General features: G+C 37.1%; 1 protein-coding gene across 3 annotated transcripts; it reads left to right on the top strand.

Moving 5' to 3' along the window:
* Positions 1-202: 202 nt before the first annotated feature.
* Positions 203-21,304, top strand: LOC131327351 (branched-chain-amino-acid aminotransferase-like protein 2). 3 transcript variants are annotated; one of them, XM_058360464.1, is made up of 19 exons: positions 203-459; positions 3,126-3,224; positions 3,790-3,861; positions 4,415-4,507; positions 4,802-4,939; positions 6,892-6,950; positions 9,384-9,486; positions 10,630-10,815; positions 10,940-11,040; positions 11,544-11,598; positions 11,718-11,804; positions 11,981-12,032; positions 14,296-14,381; positions 15,093-15,146; positions 15,538-15,621; positions 16,056-16,127; positions 18,145-18,225; positions 19,507-19,542; positions 20,266-21,304. In XM_058360464.1, the coding sequence occupies exons 1-19, from the start codon at positions 367-369 to the stop codon at positions 20,392-20,394; spliced, it is 1,680 nt and encodes a 559-aa protein (XP_058216447.1). In that variant the 5' UTR covers positions 203-366; the 3' UTR covers positions 20,395-21,304. The 3 variants fall into 3 exon arrangements, 2 of the variants coding, with proteins under 2 accessions (XP_058216447.1, XP_058216448.1); XM_058360465.1 differs by having other exon boundaries at positions 209-459; positions 4,415-4,501; XR_009200274.1 differs by lacking the exons at positions 19,507-19,542; positions 20,266-21,304 and having other exon boundaries at positions 220-459; positions 16,051-16,127; positions 18,145-18,214.
* Positions 21,305-23,491: the final 2,187 nt, after the last annotated feature.

The following is a 23,491-nucleotide window of genomic DNA, read 5'->3' as shown; positions in this document are numbered from 1 at the left end:
AGGTCTGTATGAACAATTTTAAATATTAGAAAGTCCCATAGAAAAAAAGTGATAATAGTTGAGGAGGTCTGTATGAACAATTTTAAATATTAAAAAGTTTCCATAGAGAAAAAGTGATAATTGAGAGGGTATCTGTGTACTTTCACTTTCCGAAATTTTTTCTCTGAATTGTTGATAAGCCATATAGTATTGAGGAGTGAGTCAGTGACTACTCGGTCACAATCAGCATCGCCTATATTACGTGTATATCTTGATTTGTATATAGTTAGATATAATACATTATTCATATGCACTTATTCGGTCAAATCCTTTGCACAAAAAACAGATTGACGTCTCGAATCGAAACAACAGGGGAGGGAGTGGGAAATGGAAGGGAAACAGGAATCGGAGATAGAGGTGATTCACTCATGGTCTGCTCCTAGATCTCTCAGTACCAGCGTTATGTACTCTTTTGCTCAGGTATACATACATACCTCTGTGTACCCATATACTTATATGTATGTATATAGCTGTATATAAGATGTGTTTCCGCTAAACTAAATGGATTACACAATGTCAAGTTGTGTCATGTATGCGAGGAGAATGACTTGCCTAAAAATCCATGAAAACATGGGCTTTATAGTCCATTTAATTTAGCGGAAATGTACCCAGAATCTGGAAAATAATGCTAGGCACACCTTCCAAGTTTACGTGCATTCTTACATGCTCTTTCACTAGGGATGGCGAGACCCTCTCAATAGTGTTCTCGCCTTCAATTGTGCAAGAGGATGTAAACTTGGATGTGTCTTTAGCATTGCTCTAATCTGAATCAATGATTGATGGTGATTGAATTCATATGCAAGTTAATTGATGTGTTACTACTTTTGTCTGTTGTAATAAGATGAGCTTGTACTGCAAATGTATTACTCCCTCCGTCCCAAATTGGATGACAATTTTTGAAATTTGTGCCATTTTTTATTGCTTATATCTTTCAATTTATAATGTTTTTTACGAATTTGAAAACTTTGTATAATAGAACTAATCGAGAACTATCAAACAAGATCTATATTGCATATTTTTTGAGATTCATATTGAAAGATATAAGGAATTGAAATTGGCACAGATTTCAAAAATTGTCATCCAATTTGGGACGGAGGGAGTATACAGTAGTATACTACTATATGTGTCTTTTGTGTTTGTGCATGTGTATTGTCCCGTTGCTTAGCAAATGCATATTGAATTTTCTAAAACTAATTTTGTTTCGTTTAGAACGTGAAGCCAGTTACATTGCCCAAATTGAATTAGCTATATTAACCTGTCCTGAGTAAATGAATGGAATTCATGTGTTTTAAGAGAGACCGGAACTTTTTTCCCACAAATTGTGCAAGTTATGATTTCTCTTATTTCTTTGGAATTTCTGCACATCCAATTGTGTAATTTGTAAACGGGTAAACAAATTCTGAAGTGTTAAATTCTCTATTTTTGGAAGAAAAACCTACTCGCTATGGTTGCCCGTGCTTCTTAGGTTGAGACCATAAGTCATGACAAAAAAATTTCCCAAGACGAAAAACATGATAGTTTTGGCTCACGAAAGAGGGAATCCCTTTTTGGTTTAACAACAGCGAGGCATATGCAACGTCTCTGGTGATAGTAAAAAATCACACTAGGATACAACATGGCTAAGAAGCACAGATACGAGACACAGACACATGCCACAAAATGATATGCAGATATGTGATTTTTTTCAAAAACTAAGACACAAACACGTTGGGAGATACGTCAAATACATACACAAATTTATTTATATACGTATACATATAGAGTTCATAATTTTTCCGCATTAAAGATTAAAAAAATCCAATGACAAAAATGAGAATATCAGAGGATCAAGTCCTAATTGAAGTAGGTTGGAGGAATGAAAAGGGATAAAGAGTGACAGAAATGCGGTTGTATAGACTGTAGATAAGTTGAGAAACTGATCTGTAGCATTTTTAAGGAGAATTTTGGCAATGAAATTGATGTTACATAGTTTTCAATAGAGGACTTCGTCTCCATGGTAGTTTTCGAAAGAGGACTACGTCTCCATGGTATGTGGTATAGATATAATAACAGACACAAACCACTGCAAATAAAAATAACAATTCTAATTAGAGTAAAACAGAAGCCTTTTCTGCAAAAAGTAATATCTACAAAGAAGAATACTAGGCACTGAAATATTAACGCAGCAAAGGATAGCGACTCACAAAGCTCATCAATAAACTGCTGCATGTGGAAATCAATAGCGTATGAAAATGCATGATAAGCATTTATCTGACTCTTGTTGAAATGAGCCTTGGCACAAGACACCTCTCTACAAGTTTGTCCAAACATGTCCAGGTATTATTGATTAAGTTAATACGAATAGTAATTCGTGCAAAGCATATCCTGGCGAGTCTGTGCTTTATAGGTTTCGACCGTGAAGTTCTGAGAACTATATTTATCTGCTTTGTGTAACCTTCTTTAGAAGCCCAACTGTTTTGGTCTTCAAATGTATGGATTTAGGTAGAAGAGTTGATTGAAAATCCTTATTTTTTCTGAAGCCAATATATTCAAAGAGGGACACAGGGCGGAGGGGTGCCAAGGGTGGCCATGGCCCATTGCACCCCTAGGAATGTGAAGATTTTGATAATACATATAAAATGCCCCCTAAGTTTTAAAATTCTTTTATCCTCTTTGAATTTTAGAGTGTACTCCTCCAAAAAACTAGAATTCTTTATACTTGTTCTTGTGGTAAATAATTATAAGATAATTTTCTCAATGCTTTATTGTATGAAAATATCTTTTTATAGATGATAACTTCTTTTTTCTTTGCACCACTAATTTGGATATGTATGGTATGGAAAACCATGAAAAGAACGTTTGTTGCTTGTCATATTGGATAAATGGGCAAGTTTGGTAATGATTTTTTTTTTGGGCAGTTTTATTTGGAGTGCTTCATGATAATAGTTTTATCTGGCGCTGGAGACTGGGATATTGACTTCTTAGGTTTCTGAGTTTTCTAGTGGAGGAAACAAACCAAAGACTACGTTTATTTTGTGGTGATTCTATACTGCTTTGTTTCTTGATTTGTCATTTTTTCTTCCTCATATCTTGAGTGGTTTCTGCAGAGAGATGATATAGAAGTACTTGATGAACCCTTGTACGCGAACTTTCTCCGTGTAACAGGAGTTGAAAGGCCTTACAGAGACGAAGTTCTATCAAAAATGGTAGGTAGATGAATCGTCACTGTCTATATAGCAACCTTCTCAATTCATTTTTCGGAAGCTTGATTGCATTTTTCTCAGTCCAGCTGAAGTGATCCTATTATTTGTTTTCTCCCAAAACGTTTGTCAAGAGAACGAATAAAGTAGCTTTAGTCAATGGTTTTTGAAATATCTCAAGAAAGCAGTACCTTTGTATTGATTACTTTTCCTGAAAGAATTTCATTACATTCAATAACAAAATAGGATCTAGCTATTATGCCTGCTGATTGACTCGAATTTTCCTCCAAGGAAATAGTGTCGCAAGTTGTGCAACGCTGAACAAATGAGTTTTCATTAATGGGGAAGGTAGTTCACTTTCTGAACCTGTTAGCATGTTGCCATAAGTTTTTCAACCTGTTGGCTTGGTCTGACCAGCTTTACCGGACCTACCGGTACATGCTCTATTCTGGTGCATTGAAATATTAGGTTTTCATATACTGTTATTCTTGTTTCTTGTATTTTCTTCTACTATTGTTTTCTTGCTTTCATAAACTCAGCTTATGTTTGAAGTTGATTGTGTGAATTCTAGGAAGCCGATGGGAATAAGGTTGTGAAAGATGTTATTTTTGGTCCAGGAGTAAAGAAATATCGCTTCTGTAAGGTAATAGTAAGCTTTTTTATGATTACTGTAAGATTGCTCAAGTTTATCATGACTCAATGGCAAATCTGCTAATTTTCTCTTCCAGTAAAAACATGCGTAGGAATGATTTTGTCAAAGTGTAGAATTGTTCATGTTTGCCCATCCATGGACTACATATCCTGCTTTACATTCACGGATTTGCTGAGGGAAGAAGGAAAAGAAAATTACTAAGGATATTGTATTTGTGTTTAAAAGAAAATATGAGGCAAGTACATTTGAAATATTTTTAGAGATTGATTCTCCTTTTTCTATATTCATGTGCAGAGAAGAATTCAAAAGCGAACAAGCATATATTATTTTCTTAACTACAAAGAAAAATAGTTTTCCTCATCTCATTGCTTTCCTTTTCTTTCTTTTCTCTTACCACAGCTCGTACATCCCCAAACTTACATTTAACTTCTTGCATCCGGAAAAGTTGTAATCATCTCAGTATGCTAATGTTTGCTGGAGGCACTGATTCAGTTTTGAAATTACATCATTTCACAACATCTCTTGGTATTGTTACTCTTTACAGCATATATCAAAACAACGGGTGCCTGGTTTGTCAGATGAGTTGATGAAAAGAGGAAAGCACTTCATATTAATACGGAACCCACTCGAGGTACTGGTAAGTTGTTTCTGTAACAGCTACTCGTTACTTATCTTGCATGTTGAGGTTCTTAAGTTCATAATTTATTTCTGAATCTGTAAATATGTATTAGTTTGATATCTATCGATGTTTTTTTTTCCCCAAAATTCAAAAATATATTAAGGCTATGCACCTGAGCCTCTGTGAATTAAGTGGAGCTTCGAGATTGTACCTTGATAGGTGGAATAATAGCACACCCTGTTCTTTGTGTATATATAGGTTTCGGTATTCATCACTTCTCGGATTTATGTTTAAACTGTTGCATATTGGCAGCTATCTTTTGACAAGGTTGTGCGCCCATCCTTTCTTGAGCTAGGGTTGGCACACTTGGTAGCTATATACAATGAGCTCTGTGATTTGGGGAAGCCCCCACCAATCATTGATGTAGCAGAACTTCGAGAAGATCCTGAGGTTTGTATAGCTTTTCAGCGAACTCTGATTATTTGTGCAGTAATTTCTTTGTGTTATTTATCCTTTTCCTATATATAGCGTGGGACTGAACGCTACTTCTGTATAGAGTTTGCTTGCTCTGGTTGATATTTTATTGATTTCCATTATCACAACATTGACCTTGAGCACAAATGTAAATAACTGCAAATTCTTTCTGCATTGGTAACCAAAAAAGAGTAAAACTCATTTTACTTTTGCCTTTTCTGTTCAAAGACTCAGAGTAGAAATCATCAGTAGTTCAGTACAAACTTTTTCGAGTTACAAGCATTTTTCTCGCTCCACATTTTTGTTCATTGTTGGTTCATCTGGCTACTTGTTGTTTGTGGCTGGTGTCTTGGTGTCTTTAATACAGTGGGAAGGGCATCATGCGAATTTAGGACAGTCGTGAGGGCTGGCAAGCTTTAACAATGGAATGGAGGCCATTAGTGATTTAGGGATGGCTTTTGAGACTAAATAAACTAGTTTCGTGGCTTAAAATCATTGTCACGGACTTGCGACGGTCACTACGGATGTAGAATTGTTGTTAATGGGTCAGGTTGTTTTATGCAACAAGAAGGATTGTTTTGGCATTTCTTGTATGTGAACAGTTCTTCCAATAAAGGGTCCGAATCTGTTTACGGCAGAGGTAGTCACTTATTTTAATTTCAGATTCAAAAAGATTTGGTGTGGTTTCACAGAAGATAGAAGACACTTGTATCTTAAATCTTGGAGTTCATTCCACTTGCCTAAAAGGAAGAAATGCACCACCCCTTCCCTTTTATTAGACTAGCCAAGATCACCGTATAATTAACCTTGCGCTGTTTTTTTCCTAGTGGCAAGTATTGTATCTTATAGCCACCCAACCAACAACATTATGTATGAACTCAGGGAAAACCTCCCAAAACAACAGCAGGCCATAGCTAAGATCTGCCAACAGAGCAAACCAAACAAACAACAAACAACAGAGTCAGACTCTAGGAAACAACAGAGTCAGACTCTATATATAGCCAGGACTTTCTTCCTAAGATTCTAGGAAAGGATTTTCAATTTCTGCACAGCCCTTCATTTTCCAGTGATTAAGGAATGTTCTTCCAAGAGCTAACTCTAGCTCTAACATTGTCTTCCTAGGATCACCGGTCATATCCTTGGTACTTCTCCCAAAGACCCTGGAATTTCTCTCCAACCACACCTGGTATAGAGCTCTGCAAGTGCAAGTTTATAGAAATTAGTTATGAGAGAATTCAGATGAGAAGAAAGTTATGAAAGAATCACGACGACAGAATGCTATAGCCCTCAAAACCCCTAACCCCCAGGGCCTTCTTTGAAACATGCACCTCCCAATAATGTTGCTCCAAATGCCTCTAGAAAAATAATATTCAAAGAAAAGATTTTGATGCGACTCATTCTGCTGAGTACATAAACCACAGGCTTCATCCATATTCATGCCCCCATTTCTAAGTCTATCCTTTGTAGCAAGCTTTGCCCAAACAACACAACCTGCAAATAAAGGCCCATTTAGGGACATCTCTATGGTACCATACTATGGAATTCCAAGGAACTTTCCCAGCACTTTGTCTCATAGCATTCCATGTAGCATTAACAGAGTATTGCTTGTTGGGAGAGGGTATGCAATTCACTTGATCATCTCTGTCAATGCTTGGTAAATAACTGGTAGGAGTGTTAGCTCAAAGTTGCTTGGTGATACTATTCCTAGATCTGGTCACTTCCTCCTACCATTTGAATTTGAAATTATAGAGCTCACGTGAGCTGTGGGAGACCTACCCAAGTTGAATACCACATCTCCCCAAAACAACTTACTTATACAAAGGAATGTATATCTTGTTTTATTTTATCAGTTCTTTTTCAGGGAAAATTGTTGGATTTAACATTTTTGGCTTTTTCAAGATGACATTTATCCTTCTGCTGTTGTACAGGCTGCTTTACGATGGCTTTGTCAAGATTTGGATATTCCTTTTCAAGCTGCAATGCTGAAGTATGCCAATGCTATTTAATTCGAAAATTAGAAATAGTTGTGTAGCCTACATGATATACATGTCACTGACACTACTTTTGATTTCATGGGAAAGCACTCGCAAAAAAATTCATTCTTATCGAAACAAGCAAGTGGAAAACTTCTTATGGTCTTCAACCAGCGTCAAATATACTTGCTTTTTCCTTGCAGAGTTGTTTATTTCAGTAAGGCCTTTATGCATTTAAATAGGGTGGCTATGTGAATCCCATTGCACCAGGATTGCCTATTTCGCTAACTTCTATAGGATTATGTCCTGTTTACTGTTTCATCTTTGGCTCTTTCTTCTCCTTCCTATTGTTTTCATAACTGGTTCAATCTGGACTGCATTTCCTTTTGTTATAGTGTGTTGTCTGTTCTAATGGTTGAACAAGTGTCTGAAGGGGGCGAACTTATCAAGTTCATGTAGAAGTTTATCAATTTTAAAAGTGATTGTCAAGTTAATTGTCTCATTGCTTGTAAATATTCTTAAAGGATGGTGAGGCGTCCACACACAGTTGTGGAGAATATAAAGACAGGCACAGTGCAAAAAACGACATTTTTATGTGAAAATTGGCGAAGATTGTTGAGCGCATCCTGTCAGCGAAATGATTCACTATGAATCAAGTGTTATACCAGTCTTTTGTAAAACCTCTTTGCTTTGCTCTTCACTTTTCGTGGCTCTGATCCGCAGACACTTCTGGTTCAATAGTTATCAATGGAACTCGTTGCTCCGATCACCACTCCAATGGACTCTGTTGCACAATGCCCTTGGATGGATATGCAATGTGACAATGTGTAGAGAATTTAAAAGGAAAACTAGAGAAAAAGCACTCTGACACTGATTCATGGATTGACTAAAAAGATGGATTTCAAGCGAAACCTAGTGTTTTCATAATCTCTCAATCAGTCAAGTGTCCTTCTCAAGCGGCTTTTGGGCAGGCATCCGCAGCGGCTACTGGTGTGTCCTCAGAAATCCAATAGACGCCTTTGCTGGGCCAAAGTCAAGCCCACTTCATGCGGGTAGAGGATCAATACAATCTTGGTCTGGCCCCCTTCCCATGACCTAGAAAGTTGAAGAATCACATACTATTCTAAGGCCTCAAAGCTCCTATTTGAGTGCCAAATCCAACCGTCGGCCTAGCCTGCTCGAGCTGCCGTCCGGGGGACCTTGAGATCTGTGAAGGTATTTTGACAAGTCAAAGTGAAAGTGAGATGGGGCTTTTGAAAGTAAGATGGGGCTTAACTAAGGCAGCTTACTATATCTTAAGCAATTTGGAAAACGGAGTGTCCTAATTCAATCATGTAGTGCAATGCAATCATATGTGAGTGTAGGGATAAGTGACTTCATCTTCTGTCCTAACACTCTCAAACAAGGAGTGTATTCCAGTAATCTCTTTACAAACACCTCCCAATATGGGATGATCAATGCTACTTAACCTACATCCTCCAATATCGAGTAAATGATTATCAGTAAATCTGTTCCATTTGAAAATTGTCTTGCGTATATCATACTCTTATGGAAATAGTGACCATGTCTTTTATTTATGTGCATTTGAAACATTCTGCCCTTTAAAGTCCAAGAGTTTGCGAGGTACTTGTCATTCAACTCCTATACTCTGTAACTGAATAAGAACCATGCAATGGCAAAACAAGGTGATAAGCAGTTTCAGATTGTCATGGAGGCTGGCAGGGCCTGCCTTCGATTTCTATTTGAAACAGAAAGGATAGGGAATGTCTGCTGCGACTCTCATCAGAGATAAAGGGCCACTCTCTCTACTTGTTTCTGATGTTCTGAAGTGCGCCTGCATATTAGCCTGCATTATGACGCTGGTTTGTCAGGTTCCCCTCACACTTCACCTCTCATCCTTGCCTTCACTAATTCACGTCAGTGGAGATGGTACTTTGTGGTGTGGTATACATATGCAGTGCTTGGGGAGAACACTTTTGGCCTAGTTAAATAATGGAGCCATCTGAGTGCAGGGATGGTAAGCATGCAGAAGATAAGAAACTTTCATCTTCCATTGACAGAGAGAGACTTGGGAGTCTGGTATACATTACCTTGCTAAATGTTTTCATGGATGCACTATGCTGCATCAAATTAGCTGTAAGTACGAAACAGACAGTCTCGGTTCGCATGACATTTTCCTCGACAAATGGCGTCCCATTTTTCCAAGGTTCCTTTAAACCGTCTTTGTAAATACAAGAGTTATTACAGTTATATCTTCTCTGAAACTGTAGTGTAATGCATCTAGACAACCATCCCGTGGTTCGATAGGAACAGACATGATTGTTGCTCTTAGTTGTAAGATCAATCTAAATTTGCAACCAAACTTAGCTTTATCTTCCTTTAAATTCTTGGTATTTAAATTCTTGGTATTAATATGGAAGTAACGAATATCAATCAAATATTTTCAGATGGGAAGCTGGTCCGAAATCAATAGATGGAATTTGGGCTCCTTGGTGGTATGATAGTGTACATAAATCAACAGAATTTACACCAGCAAAGAAGTACCCTTCGGTATGTATGTTACAGTAGAGCACAACTGCAGATTTTGCCCCTTTGAAAAAGGAAAATAGGTGTTTTAAATAATCTCCTGATTGAAGTGACTTTTGACAGATCTCTACAGTTATATTTTTCCTACTCTTTTAGGAACTAAATTAGCTGAAACGCCTTTTTCATTAGGGTTAGACCTTATTAGCCGGTCTATACTCTGTATACCTATATTCTTATCTATAAGTATGCCTGACTAGTATCGACTTATTCTTAAGTTTCTATGTTCTCACATTGCCAGAATTTCATTGGAAAGATTTCCATGTTTCTAACCTTTAGTGAATCTCGAAACAGAAAAATGTTTAACAGAGGACGAATAGGTCAAAACCTAAGCTCCTTTCATGTTTTGGTTTGGATGATCATGTATTGGTGTTAGTTATGTTTCTTGCACATCTGTCAAATGCAAGTCGATAATCTTGTGGTAGAAACTAGAAACCTTCTAACATGGAGCTATTTCCTTTCCAAGTTCAGACTGTAACTGAGATTCCATGTTCTGTCGTCATCGCATTTTGAGTTTGGTTGTTTTCATATATTTATGAGGTAGGATGCAAACCAAGTAGGGGTCGATTTTCGTTATTTATCTCAATGTGACATACTCCAAACTGCAGTTTCCTGCATCTGTGCATAAGATTGTATGATACATTAGACCACAATTTGGAAAGCATCATGATCATGGTTGCTATGAAATTTCTTAGTCTGGGTATTCTGCTATTTTCTATTTCCAGAGACTCAGAATGATGGGTGGTTTATAGTTAGACTTAGAGGAGTTATTTAGTTTTGCTTCTTTCATTGTGTTCTTTGGTGGACCCCCTGTTCCTTTTTTTTTTTTTTTTGGACATTTGTTCTGTTTTATTAAATTATCATTTTTGTTGCCAATAAAGATCAAACATGAGTGCATCTAGTAAAATCTTGGATGAACGTTTCCTGTGCAAATACAACACTCTTGGCTTGTAGTATATGCACAAATAAATGCACAGACACATCATGCACAAGTCATGCGGGACCACTTTGGACTCTTTCTTTGTGGTACTTGAGATGGATCTTTGATGCTTGAGAAAAAATATAGCGACAAGTTAGCTTATGCCTTGAAAATTTTATATACATTTTCAGCCATTCCTGTCTTCTTTGTATGACTTGCTGGAGCAAAGTTTACCTTTGTATAACATGCTTCGGCGCCACACACGGGGGAAGTCTTCTCTGGGACCACAACTGCCTCGTCCCATTCTTCCTGTTCCTGCTAACGAGAAGCTACTTGTTTGGGTTGGTGATGAGATTTTACCCCGTGACAGTGCAAAGGTACCTTTACATGAGTCACACAAGGATAAATATTGTGGAAAGCTTTCAATAGAATTGAACTTTCTTCTTTGTTGGGTATGCAGTGTTTTGGTTGTTCTTGTGCTCACTCTATAAGTTTTTGAAGGTTTCAGTGCTTGATTCAGTTGTTCAAGGTGGTGATTCAGTGTGGGAAGGACTTCGAGTTTATGATGGGAAAATATTTAAGCTTGATGAGCATTTAGATAGGTTAGTGACTGATAGCCATTTTGCTTGACAATAATTATTCTTGGTTCGGGCACATTCCCAGGGCACACCCGCCTGTAGTTCGAATCTATCATAGTATGTAACGTTGATGATGTACTTCTGCATGCAAAAAAACAATACAAAACAAACATAACTGATACCAATGTAAGAAACACTTTGTAATTCATTCATGTTTAAAAATCATCAGCTACGGAAACAAAATCGAAAAGGTTCACAGTGCAAAATATGGATGGAGTACAGAGATGCCTTCTTTAGTTATTTGGAAGAGAACAATTGGGTTCCTTTATAATCCATAGTATTTTCTCGGAGAGTATGATTTGGATTGTCGGGAACAAAATTCTGTTAATTGAGCTTCTGTTTCATTTTGCTCTAGTTTGTATGTGACAATCTCTCTCTCTCTCTCTCTCTCTCTCTCTGAGCAACAATGTTGGATTTGTCTTTATTAATGAGAAAACCATAATAATTGGTGAATTTTGCATTACCAGATTGTTTGATTCAGCAAAAGCTCTGGCCTTTAATAATGTACCGACTCGTGAAGAGGTGAGGCTCATAACAATTTGAGAAATATCTATGCCCGATATGTTTATTAGATGCCTATAATTTGTGAAGCTTTTTTTGGTTGTTTGTCTTAACATGTCACTCTCGGGAGCAAAATGCAGGTTAAGGAAGCCATATTCAAAACTCTTATTCTAAATGGGATGTTTGATAATGCACACATCCGGCTAAGTCTGACACGTGGCAAGAAGGTTTTGATCTCTCTCTCTCTCTCTCTCTCACACACACACACACACACACACTCACGTGCACGTATTGTAACGAGGAAGCGTCGAAAATCCTATTCGGATTTTACGACAAAGTTAGTATCACATCGCCATAACATTTTGTGATTCTTTTTTCTTTATTGCTATATTTTTTGGCTCAGGTTACTTCAGGGATGAGCCCATCTTTCAACCTTTATGGATGCACATTAATTGGTAACTTGCACACCTTATCTCAACTTGGCATGTAACTGCAGTTTGTTCGCTACATTCAAAATCCCTGTAAGCAGAGTAGTTTGGACTTCAGAGTTGATGACCCAAAAGATAAAAACTATCTTTGAGTGATGTGCCAGAAAATCTACGTTGTCTTCTTTGGCGGCTTCTGTTCATTCCTATGGAACTTTTGTTACGAATGATTGCATGGGTTACTAGGTGATTTGATTAAGTGACTATTTACTAGTTTCTTTCTTTTTAAGAGTGAGAGATTACATCCGTTATCAAGCTCCTACTAGAGTGTTTCAGGGTGGCCTTTCTTTGTTTTCAAGAGGCACAACTGCTTGAGCTGTTTTGATTGTTACAAGGACATAAAATGCAGACTGCTCACTGGACTTTCGTGGGAGAGACAATAAAAAAGCAACCTACTAGTTTCCCCAATACTGCTGCTTCATTTCTTTGTATCGTGCAAAGGATTTCCCATATTTCTCTCTCCAGACTTGGCCTTTCCCCCACTTCTCATATCCATAGAGGACATATCATTGTCCTGGTCCTTGTCAATCGTGAGCGAGAGTATTGGGACTGGTGTTGGGAGTTTGTATTCACTATTGATCTGCCCTTGAATTCATGAGGCCCAATCCATTGGGGAAAAACTGTAGAGTCTGCACCATATCACTGGGGCCGAACGAACTCAAACACACTTAAAAGCTTAAGCCTGTAAGTGGTGAGCCATGTGATAATTTAATATGACTCAACTTTATTCTATTCATCTGATGTGGGACTTGACAGTCACACGTGTCCTAACAATCTCCCCCTCATTTGTAACCGTACATTGGGCTCCATTCATTGGGCCTTGATCCCCTTGGCATCCAAACTCTCCCTTGATACTGATTTGTTATTCTCCAACGCAATTTTTGAATTAGGCTTATCCACCAAACCTACTCCATCAATCAAGAGCCATCCATCACTCTATCTAGATTCACCTTGCCACAGGCTTACCCGTCCGCCTCCACCATTGCTCCGTCGAGAGTTACCTTGGATTTTTGGAATGTTTACATATGAACTGTTGGACGAATTGCAACCGTTTAATGAGGCCTCTTAATTCTTTGATTTTTTTTCCCACTCCATTGAAAGTTCTCCATGCAAGCCCACTCATGGTTTCCAGGGCCAGGAGAGTCCACCCTTGGGTCGTCAACCACAGGCTTTGATACCATTGTTGGGAAATTGTTCTCTGTCTAGATCCACCCTTACATGCATAAGGCCTTATCTACTGGGGAACTGCAGAGTCTGCACCATATCACTTGGTCTGAATGAACTCAGACCCACTTAAAAGCTTAAACTTGTAAGGGGTGAGCCATCCATTATAATATTAAGACTCATCTCTGTACTGCATATCCGATGTTCTGCTTATCATTTGCACATGTAATAACAACTGGGAGGGAAAGATTGTGGCATTATTTGACGTAGTGTTTTCTCTAAACTGACTTGCTCACCTTGTCCTCTCTCAAAAATGTTATTGGTGGTTGTAGCCTGTAGGGATCAAAACACGTTATTGGAAGGCAAAGATGATGGATTAGATGTAGTTGATGTAACAATCACGTAAATATAAGCTATACCTCAAACATAACGCAAGGAAGTCCAATAAACTCTTTAGTATCAGAGACCACAAATTAATGCTAGTAAAGTCATTGGGTTTTGGGGAGCGCCTTATTTTTCAATATCCAATTGGTTGTACTTCCAAATAGAGCAAGAAATCTAGCTGAAATTGTAATGAGCATCCCTGCTGAATTGTTTTAACCGCCAGCGCATCTTGCATCTAAGCTTGCTGAAGTATCAGGAATGAAAGCATGGATCCTGAAGTAATGTAAGCATATTACACCGTACTTCGACCACTGGATTTATGAAAAGCTTATGGCAGTGTAATCATAGTTCACTTCCTTGACAGAGTGAATAGCACTAGCATGTTTTATCTTTATTATCTTGAGAATATATGAAAGAGATAGCAGGTGTGACTTGAGATGACAAATTACCAGTATCCTTATCTGCGAAACTATCATGGTAGCAAGAGCTGGTAGTGACATATATACTTTGTCAGGTTGATGTTGTCAAAAAGATGAATAACAAGAATTTTATTCCAATTTTTGTGCTCTCTCTTCTTTTATTGTTTTTAGATGCAGAGCACCGTCTTTCTCCTTTTATTTTTTCCCTTTATGCTTACAACCAACTTTCTTATGGTACAATCATTGTATGTTTTGTAAAAATGCAGTTCTCGCTGAATGGAAGCCACCTGTCTATGACAATACTAAGGGTATAACTCTGGTCAGCGCAACTACACGGCGTAATTCACCGAATGTAAGATTCTTTTGGTGTTTACACTATATTCAATTGCTATTTGTATTTTGGGAACCTAAATAACGTATAAAAATGGCTGGGATCTTTCAATCTTCTCTATGTTTTTGCGATTGTTTCTGTATTTTTCGATGTCAGATTCTTATTCATAAATTATTGCAGTGAGATTAGAATTTCTAGGAGTTGGCATTATAGGGTTTGGTTTAAACACATGCACATGCATGCTTACACTTGTATATAGTTCTGGAATCCATGTGGGTGGATATATATCGGGCAGAAAATTACTTTGAAAATGCAAATATCCATATTTCGACTCTATTCTGAACATAATGTGTTAGAAATTTGAATTCTTTCATTCTACAGTTGAGTTCTGGTATTAATCTAGGTCAACGATGGGCATTCTGAAGCTTATTCCTTCGTACTCATGTTAAACCTTCACTTACTACACCTTCCATTGTTCTTTCAATTCAATTTCATGTCTCATGCATTCCTGTGAAATTTTGTATTAGCCAGTGACCTTGCTTCAAATTGTTGCAGAAACTGATGTCTTTTTGTTTCAGTAAACAGCTTCTTCCTTTAAATATGTAGGTTTTTTTGGTGCAGTTAATGATATAATGGTAGACTGAATGTAATTATGTTGCAGTCAATTAGGCATGGTTGGTTCGCACCCTCCTTTTTCCATTGCAATAACAAGATCTTGTTTGTCTTTGTCAGAATTTGGATTCAAAAATTCACCACAACAACCTCCTCAACAACATCCTTGCGAAGGTATGGCTCATTACAGAAGCCAGTAAAATCAAGATATTATTTGTCTTATGGAAGTGTTATTTTCTGGTTGATTTTCATGGTCTCTTCTCTCTACCTTGTATTGAGTCAGTTATGGCTAATCAACCTTTGTAAGCAGACTTCTGCTTGTTTGTGGATCTTTTTCTGATCTAACTTTTTCTAATGTTATGGACCTTGTTACTTGTGGCTCACTATTTGACTATTTGTCTTTGGGTTGTGTTGCATGTCTTAAAATTCATGAACATGGGAGTGTCTATAAAAGTGTACTGAAATCCAGCACACTACCAAATTGGAACTGCTGTATTGACAACCGCTTTGTGACGTAAGCGCTCCTTCAATGCTTACTCTAATGAATTACCTTTTCGTGTGACAGATAGAAGGGAATAATGCAAATGCTGATGATGCCATAATGCTTGATAAGGATGGTTATGTGTCCGAAACAAATGCTACAAACATTGTACGCCATGCTTCTGCTTTTTTCTATACCCATGCTTTTCCACAAATGAGCAAGTCTTTAATTGTCGTTAGACAATACATATGGAAGTGCTATGACACTATGGAGGAGGCACTACCATGAGGCCCAACCAGGGTGTTGCATGCATGTTGAATTCGTTTCTCCATGGACTTTTGAGGGAAGAGTATCTAAAGTTGACTTCTTTGCTGATATACTCAACTACTACTCTAACATGCAAAATTTCTAATAAAAATATTGTTCGTGTTTCCGCCTGAGTGCACCTGCTTCAATAGTGTTACCATATTATTGGTAGATCATGACAAGGGCTGTTTGCTTGTTCCATGTGCACAGCATTTTTCTAAAATATGCACGGTACTTCCACTGCATATGTTCAATGGTCATTTTGATATTGAACATTATTTATCCTTTTAGTGCAGTTCTTAGTGAAGAAAGGACGTGTTGTGACACCTCATGCTGATTACTGTCTTCCGGGCATAACTCGAGCAACTGTAAGTTTCACATACTTTGCTCATTAAATGCTGTAACATTTTGTTCTTTGTGATGATGGAAAGGCTTCTTTTTATTCCCTTTCTCCTTTGGCCTTTCAAGGAGTGTACTAACTTCTATTTAAGAATTTTTGGTTCCTCTTCAAACCAATGCATGTCAATTAGCCTTTTTAACTCATTGTAAGTTAATGCAATTGGAATGATTACAATATCAAGTTTGCGTCAGTTTGGAGTTGAACCAAATGTATTCTAGTTCCAACCTAACCTTTTTACACAAACTAAATGTAGCTATCTTTTTTACCACTGTTTCTTTCTCCTGTTTTTCATTTTTTTTATATAACTTTTCCTCTTTTTTTTTCTCTCCATCTTTCTTGTGTCCCTTAATGCACTTAATTAAGAATTTTATGTACTTAATTGAGAATTTTATGAACGCTTATCCTTAATTTCTTAAACTGTAAATCTTACCCCTACACACTGATGTTCGTATCGAAAGTAGTGGTCCCTCCGAAGTGTTGCTGCTACAAGTTTGTATTATTCCAAAAACATTTGCTACTTAACACACTGATTCTCCTCTTATCAGTGTAGGCAGTGATTGGTTCGGTTATACTGTTGTCATAGGTCTAAAAATGCAAATGAAGGTTTCTCAGTGATGAAATTAAATGTGAACTGGTCATTGTTAGGAGTGCAAGAACAATAATGGACAAATATGCTAGGGATATATGTAAAGACTCAACCTTTGTCTCTGTGATCTCATCTGGACTAACTGGTGAACTGGAAGTGCTTGCAGAGAAACTGTGTCATGATGTACAATTCCTTAAGATAAAGCTGGTTACAAAAGTTTTGCCTCTCTCAGACATGCATGTGGGTAGTATGGCTGAGAATGTCTTAAGTTAGAGTCAGTATGAATTATGTATCTATGTTGACTTACTTCCTATCTTCTTGATTTCCCATTTATTGAGTATCTGAAATCCAGTATTGGCCTCAGAAAAAAACCAGTTATAAGACCAACTATGTTAAATGGCATGTTATATCAAGCATTAGCCTAAAATTACAGAGGATGTGACACATTGAGTACAAATTGGATGGGTCAAGTGGCGGAGTTCTTCGGGAGTGTTATGTGACCGCAGGATACCCACAAGGTTGAAGAGAAAATTCTACCGTACTGCTATAAGACTAGCGGCCAGCCATGTTATATGGCACGCTGTGTTGGGCTAATAAGAAGTAGCATGCGAGTAAGATGAGTGTAGCTAAAATGAGAATATTGTGACGGATGTATGGTAAGACTTTGTGAGATAGACTTAGAAACAAAAACCTTCGTGAGATGGTAGGGGTATCAGCGATACGGTATAGCTAAAGGTGGTTTGGACATGTCTATTGTAGATCTGACGATGCGATATTTAGAGGAGTGATGGTTATGGTATATGGTAGCACTAAGGGGGGATGGGTAGACCAAAATTGACTTTAGGGGGGTAGTTCAAAAAGATCTAGGTTTCTTGGATATCACAGAACACAATGCGCTCAACAAAACTCAGCGAAGTTAACGGATTCTTGTAGCTGACCCCAAGTGATTGGGACTTAAGCCTCGGTTTGGTTTGGTTTTCGGTGAGACAAGGTCATGTGAAGAAGGGTGTGAAAGCTTGAAATTGTAACTCCCTCCGTCCCAATTTGTTTGTCTACGTTTTCGCTGTTGATTGTCCCAAAAATTTTATCAATTTGAAAAATTAATGGACCGAAAGTTGTGCAATTCCCTTTTGCCCCTTATCTTTTGGATTAACGTAACAATCAAAAAGTTGAAGGGTAACTTTTGAAAAGTTTAAGGTTTATAGGTCCATGATTGTGTTCCCTTACAAAGTTGCACCACCAAAGTGAAAAGAAAAACGGGACCAAGTAACTACATAAGATATGGCAATTAGTTTTTCTTTCGAATATGCTACTGGTCAATAAGCTTATTCTGAAATTTAGCATAACAGTATGGTAGTTCCATCCGTTTAGTATTTGATGGTTATTCTATGTTTTTCAGGTCATGGACCTCGTAGCAAAGGAAAGAATCATTTTAGAGGAGCGGCGTGTCAGTCTATCAGAATTCCATACTGCAGATGAGGTATATATTTTTATTCATCATGGCATTCTTGGTCAAATAGTCAATGTTGCATGGACTCAGGTATGAAGTTGGGTGTGGGTGAGTGTCTAAGCATCAAATCCATATTGTCCGTGTCTCTCATTCGAGAGAGTGCGAGAGCGCGAGAGAGAGAGAGAGAGAGAGAGAGAGAGAGAGAGAGAGAGAGAGAGAGAGAGAGAGAGAGAGAGAGGAGGGAGGGAGGGAGGGAGGGAGGGATCGAAAGAGAGAGAGAGAGAGAGTATACATTTTCATTTAGCTTCACGAACGATTTCTGTGGAAAGTGAGGATGAGTACAAGGTGGAATAGCAAAAAGGAATTCAATGTCATGTACTGATTCGGAAAGATGGAATTAAGGAGAATAATTTGAACTTTGGGGGATCTGCTATCCTAAGCCTAATCTAGGTGGGGTCAACATCCATACATACTTATATGTGCACTCTGATAGAGGGCAGGCTCAGCAAACATAATGTCTCTCTATGAACATCCTTATAACGCGAGTCATGATTTTTGAGGCATTTTATCATTAAAAATGGTTAAATTTGCAATTGCTGTAATTGACTTGGTCCACGAGGACTTGTAGTGTTTAACAAGGCAATTATCTACTCCATCTAACAATTGGATATTTGCTCCCGGGGTCCGTTGATGCTTGTCAATATTGTGACATACGTTGGTGCAAAAAGGCTGATCATTTCTACTCATTTTTACCCAAATTTTCTGTTCAGCTGGGCAATTGATAGGACAATTGTGCATTAGCAGCTTGTTTGTGGGTCCACTTTGACAATATTCTCTGACAGTGAGTGTGTCGGACATAATGAGATGCGATCATAAAACAGCCTATTTATGCATATAAACCGGTCTATCATAGTCTTTTTCAAGCCTAGCCTTGTCTTCTAACACTTTAAATCGTTTGTTGTTCTTAAGCTTCTAACTAATTAATTTGGTGGTCTTGTGCATTAGGAATTGATAATACCACTAACACATTAAAGTTCTGGTAATTTGTTCCCGTTGTTACATTCTCAATACTCAAGAATTTGATCTTTTCAGTATCTGGGATCCAATATACCCATTGTTAAGGGCACTATCCAATTTCTTTCAAATTGAGTGGGATGCATGCGTTGTTTTAGTCTAGTGCTGGCATTTTATGGTATCCTGAGATTATTTTTCTTCTTGTTTAAAAAAGAGAGTACTTCTCTTCTTCATGCCAATGCTTCTGCCAGGTCAGATTTCTTTTGCATTTTAAGCACGTGTTTTTTTTTACTGCAGGTTTGGACAACAGGAACAATGGGGGAACTCAGCCCGGTATGTTCATTCTGTCAAAAATCTTGTACAGTATCACCAAAGTTAATAAGAAAACAAAAACCAAAAATGGAAAACCACAAAAACTGGAGAGGTGTACACAACTGGTTCTGGGAAAGCAGTTTGGTGGGCTCTCTTCCAGCACATATAGAGTTAGCAATGGAAACTTTGAGTTTATCAAGCATGAAAACGCATTATGTTGCATCCATATTTTTTTAGCAAACCTGAACCCATTAAAGCTAAGATCATTTTCTTTTTGGGCATTATCAAGTTAAAGATCATTGTCAAACTTAGTTAAGCGTGGTCTCTTAATGGAAATTCACAAAACTCATTATCTTAGAATGTGGTTAGGCCTTAACTCTGAATATATTGTTGTAGTATGTGTTTGCCCCGATAAAATATGCATGGCGTATTGCAACACTTGAAATGAATCATGTTGTATATATCGCGCTGTTGAGATAACAAGTATGTCCTGGCGGCATATGATTGTCGCAGTGTGGAGGTGCCTTCTTTGTGGGTATGCTCCTACTCCAGCTCGTGCTTAGGGTCCTTTAAATCTTTGTAATTTGTTTTCAAAGATTAATAAAATTTCTCTTTTGCCGTTAAAAAAAAAGAGAGAGATAACAAGTATGTGGTTTGTGAAGAAAATTCTTTATGATGCTAATTCCTATTTGTATATTAGAATGTTACTTCTCTTAATAATTCGTGTGTTATTCCCTTTGGCAGGTTGTTAAGATTGATGGTCGCATAATTGGCGATGGGCATGTTGGACCGGTGACTCGAAGGCTGCAAAGTGCTTTCACTAAACTTACAGAGGAGTCGGGAGTGCCTATACCCACTTATCGAAAGGCTTGAAAGTCCATAAGGCATGCTTTTCTTTCTCTTGCTTCACCTTTAACCGTCTCTATAATTCTTTTCCAATTTTTTCTATAGCCATGAAGAACATTGGTCTACAGCTTTTCTTGTTTCCAACTAAATATTCACTCTTATTTACTACTTTGCTTTATTGAATTGTAGAATCTAGTACATGCAAACAAAGTAAAAGGAAAAAATGGCCAAGTACGGAAAATAAAAAATAAAAATCTGGCATTGACCTGATCTTTCGTTGGTTTTTCTGGAAACGCGGACAGAGTCCTCCAGAGTATCCCCATAGGAGGTTTTATGAGTGCACTCTTGCAAGGATCTTCAGAATAATGGAAGTTTCATATGCCACTGGATACTCTGAAACACCAGTTCAGTTTTTAAATGCCTTAGCATTTGTTATTATGTTGTTTCTGTGGTATTTTAGCTATAAAAACCAGTTATGTTTAACGGCTTTGTGGTCTGCGCTTTATATGTTATTCTTTACGTAATCTGTTACAGTCTGTAAAATTCACTTTACCAGGTTGTCATAATTGATAGGCACACAAATGGCGAATAGAATCGAGTTTGAAGATGAAAAGCACTAGAGACGGACAGACTGCTGCAAGAGCTTGGGAGTTTTGGGGAATCACGTTTATTTCCAAGGTGTTAAATTCTCCCCGGTGCCGAAACCTTATTTCTTACCTCTTTTTTCTTTTATTCATCCCTTCGCAAAGGAATAAAAATCATGTATTGCCTTATTTAGATGTGCGATATCATTGAGACATAACGATAAAACTCAGAGACTCCTTGGATTCATGATTTTAGTCTCTTTGGTTAACATTTGAACGATTGACTATATCAGACAATTCTCTGGCTTTGGAAATTGCGGTGTTAGCAGAAATAGAACTTGTTGCTTCGTCTATGTAGAAATGTCCCTTGCCGCTTTTTCTTTTATTCGACCCTTTTTCTTTTAAATGTAGTTATGAATAAGCGTCTCTCGTATATAAAAGTAAAGGAAAGTAATTTTGGCACTCCAATTTTTTATGACGACGCTCTAAAATTTGTTTTTTTAGTGTGTTTTGCTATGTATAATTTTTACATTAAAAGACAAATTTTGGAGTGCCATCATAAAAAAAGTGGAGTGCCATTATCATTTTTCAAAATAAAATCACATGTTTATAGTCCACGTGTAATGCATTTTTATAATTCGACTTTTTTTGCAACTTTTTGTTCATTGCTTACGACTTTTGATGGTATGAGTCACACGTTATTCAATGGGGATGGAAAATGACTATGGATGGATATGGTGATTTTAGAATCAAAAAGTTGTTAAAAGTTATTGTTGGTTGTAAAATATGACTCACCCATCTCCACTAGTGAGTTCTAAAATAGAATCAAAGAGTCCTAAATATTACTATTACACGTAACTAACTTTTCCTTCACTTTATTTCCCCCAACTTTCATAACCCTAATTCAACTATTTCTGTTAAAAAATAATTATTGTGTCCACCAAATTAGGACTTTAAAAAAAAAAAAATTTATAAAAATTTATCTTATATTTTTCTCCACCTAATTTTTCACACACCTAACTACACTCACCAATCATCTTCCGTTTGGATGCGGGGAAAGAATTGGGGTTATTAGTTAATAAGGGGATAAGATAGTAGGGGGTATTAGTTAATAAGAGATAATCCACATTTATAGAGGGGGTATTAAATAGTGATTGGTTTGGATGAGGTATTAGAGAAGAGGGATTAAATAATATTTGGTTTGGATGATATATAAATTGGGGTATAAGGAGAGATGGATGATGTAAAAAATTGTCAAATGACCTTTTTACCCTTGTGCAGTGTTAAGTTAGATTATTCATTATGATTAATATAAAATTGTAAAAATTAATCATTTTTTCGTAATTAAGAAATAATAATTTAATTCAATAATAAATTAATCAATTGAATAAGTAAAAACAATTAAAATTCATTTTTTAAAAGTTTTTTTTTTAATAATTTCGTGTGTTAAGTTTGGTTCGGGGAAAGCTGAGCAAAAAAAGTTAAGTATTCCAAACTTCAATCCACTTGAATCGATGAGAATATTTTTTTTTTCTGATCATTTTATTTTAAGGGGTCATAATTAAATTTTGACTATAAGGCTCTCATTAATTAGCCCTAAGAAAGTCGTAGAACCAAATATCTCTTAGGGCTAACTAACGAAAGCTCTAGTGTCAAAAATTAATTATGAGCCTTTAGAATAAAATGATCAGACAAAATAAAATCTTCGTATCGGTTCAAACGGATTGAAAATTAGAGCACCTAATTTTTTAATCATATATTTTAATATATAAACTGTATAATTTTGTGTTTTTTAGAGCACCTGTAAGAAACACATGGGATAATTTTTCCTTGTTCTTATCGGCTACTCTTAGGCTCTGTTTGGAACCTAGGAAAAGAAAAATAAAAGAGAAGAAAAATGAGAGGAAAATAAAAGGAAAAATTTACTATTCAATACACTTAAAATTCTTATTTTCTTCCCTCTTTCTCTTCAAACCAAACAATAGAAAGAAATTTTTTTTAATTTTCCTTTTTTTTCCTTTCCTTTCCACATGTTCCAAACAGAGCCTTAATTTAACGCAGAGAGAGAGAACGAGAACGAAAACGGCGGCAGAAGAAAAAGATCTTCTGTACGATGGAAGAAGAAGAAGAAGAAAACGATCTGCTGTGCGTTCACGACCTGGTCTAGTTTGTCCTCCCTCTCTCTGATTTGCTGTTCTTCTTCTTCTTCTTCTCTTTTTCGTTTTCCTCTGTTTAATCGAAAACACCCAGCAAATTGGGGGTTGGGAAGGGGATAAGGAGGAGTGTTCTCGTCAATTTTTGAGGGGGATTAGGGGGTATAACTTATAAGATATGGACACCTCAAACCCTCGCCATCAGCAACACCCCTGAATACCCTCTTCTCCGATATTAGGGAAGTCCGGGAGAAAATAATCCCAGCCTCAAACGCAAATACGTCGTCTCTAGAACCCTGTAAATATTCACACGCAGTGGGAAGAAGCAGATTGGTCAAGTCCAGCAACTCTCTCTCTCTCTCTCTCTCTCTCTCTCTCTCTCTCTCT

Source organism: Rhododendron vialii, chromosome 5a (genome assembly GCF_030253575.1).
Source record: "Rhododendron vialii isolate Sample 1 chromosome 5a, ASM3025357v1".
Taxonomy (NCBI): domain Eukaryota; kingdom Viridiplantae; phylum Streptophyta; class Magnoliopsida; order Ericales; family Ericaceae; genus Rhododendron; species Rhododendron vialii.
Note: the sequence above shows the minus strand (reverse complement) of the source record. Positions and strands in the feature narration are given on the sequence as shown.

Bases quoted from the DNA above. Each gene is read 5' to 3' on its own strand.
- LOC131327351 (XM_058360464.1), top strand. From the start codon at position 367: ATGGAAGGGAAACAGGAATCGGAGATAGAGGTGATTCACTCATGGTCT. The intron at 11,041-11,543 runs GTTAGTGACTGA...TTGCATTACCAG, and splicing joins CTTGATGAGCATTTAGATAG to ATTGTTTGATTCAGCAAAAG. The intron at 12,033-14,295 runs GTAACTTGCACA...GTAAAAATGCAG, and splicing joins TTATGGATGCACATTAATTG to TTCTCGCTGAATGGAAGCCA.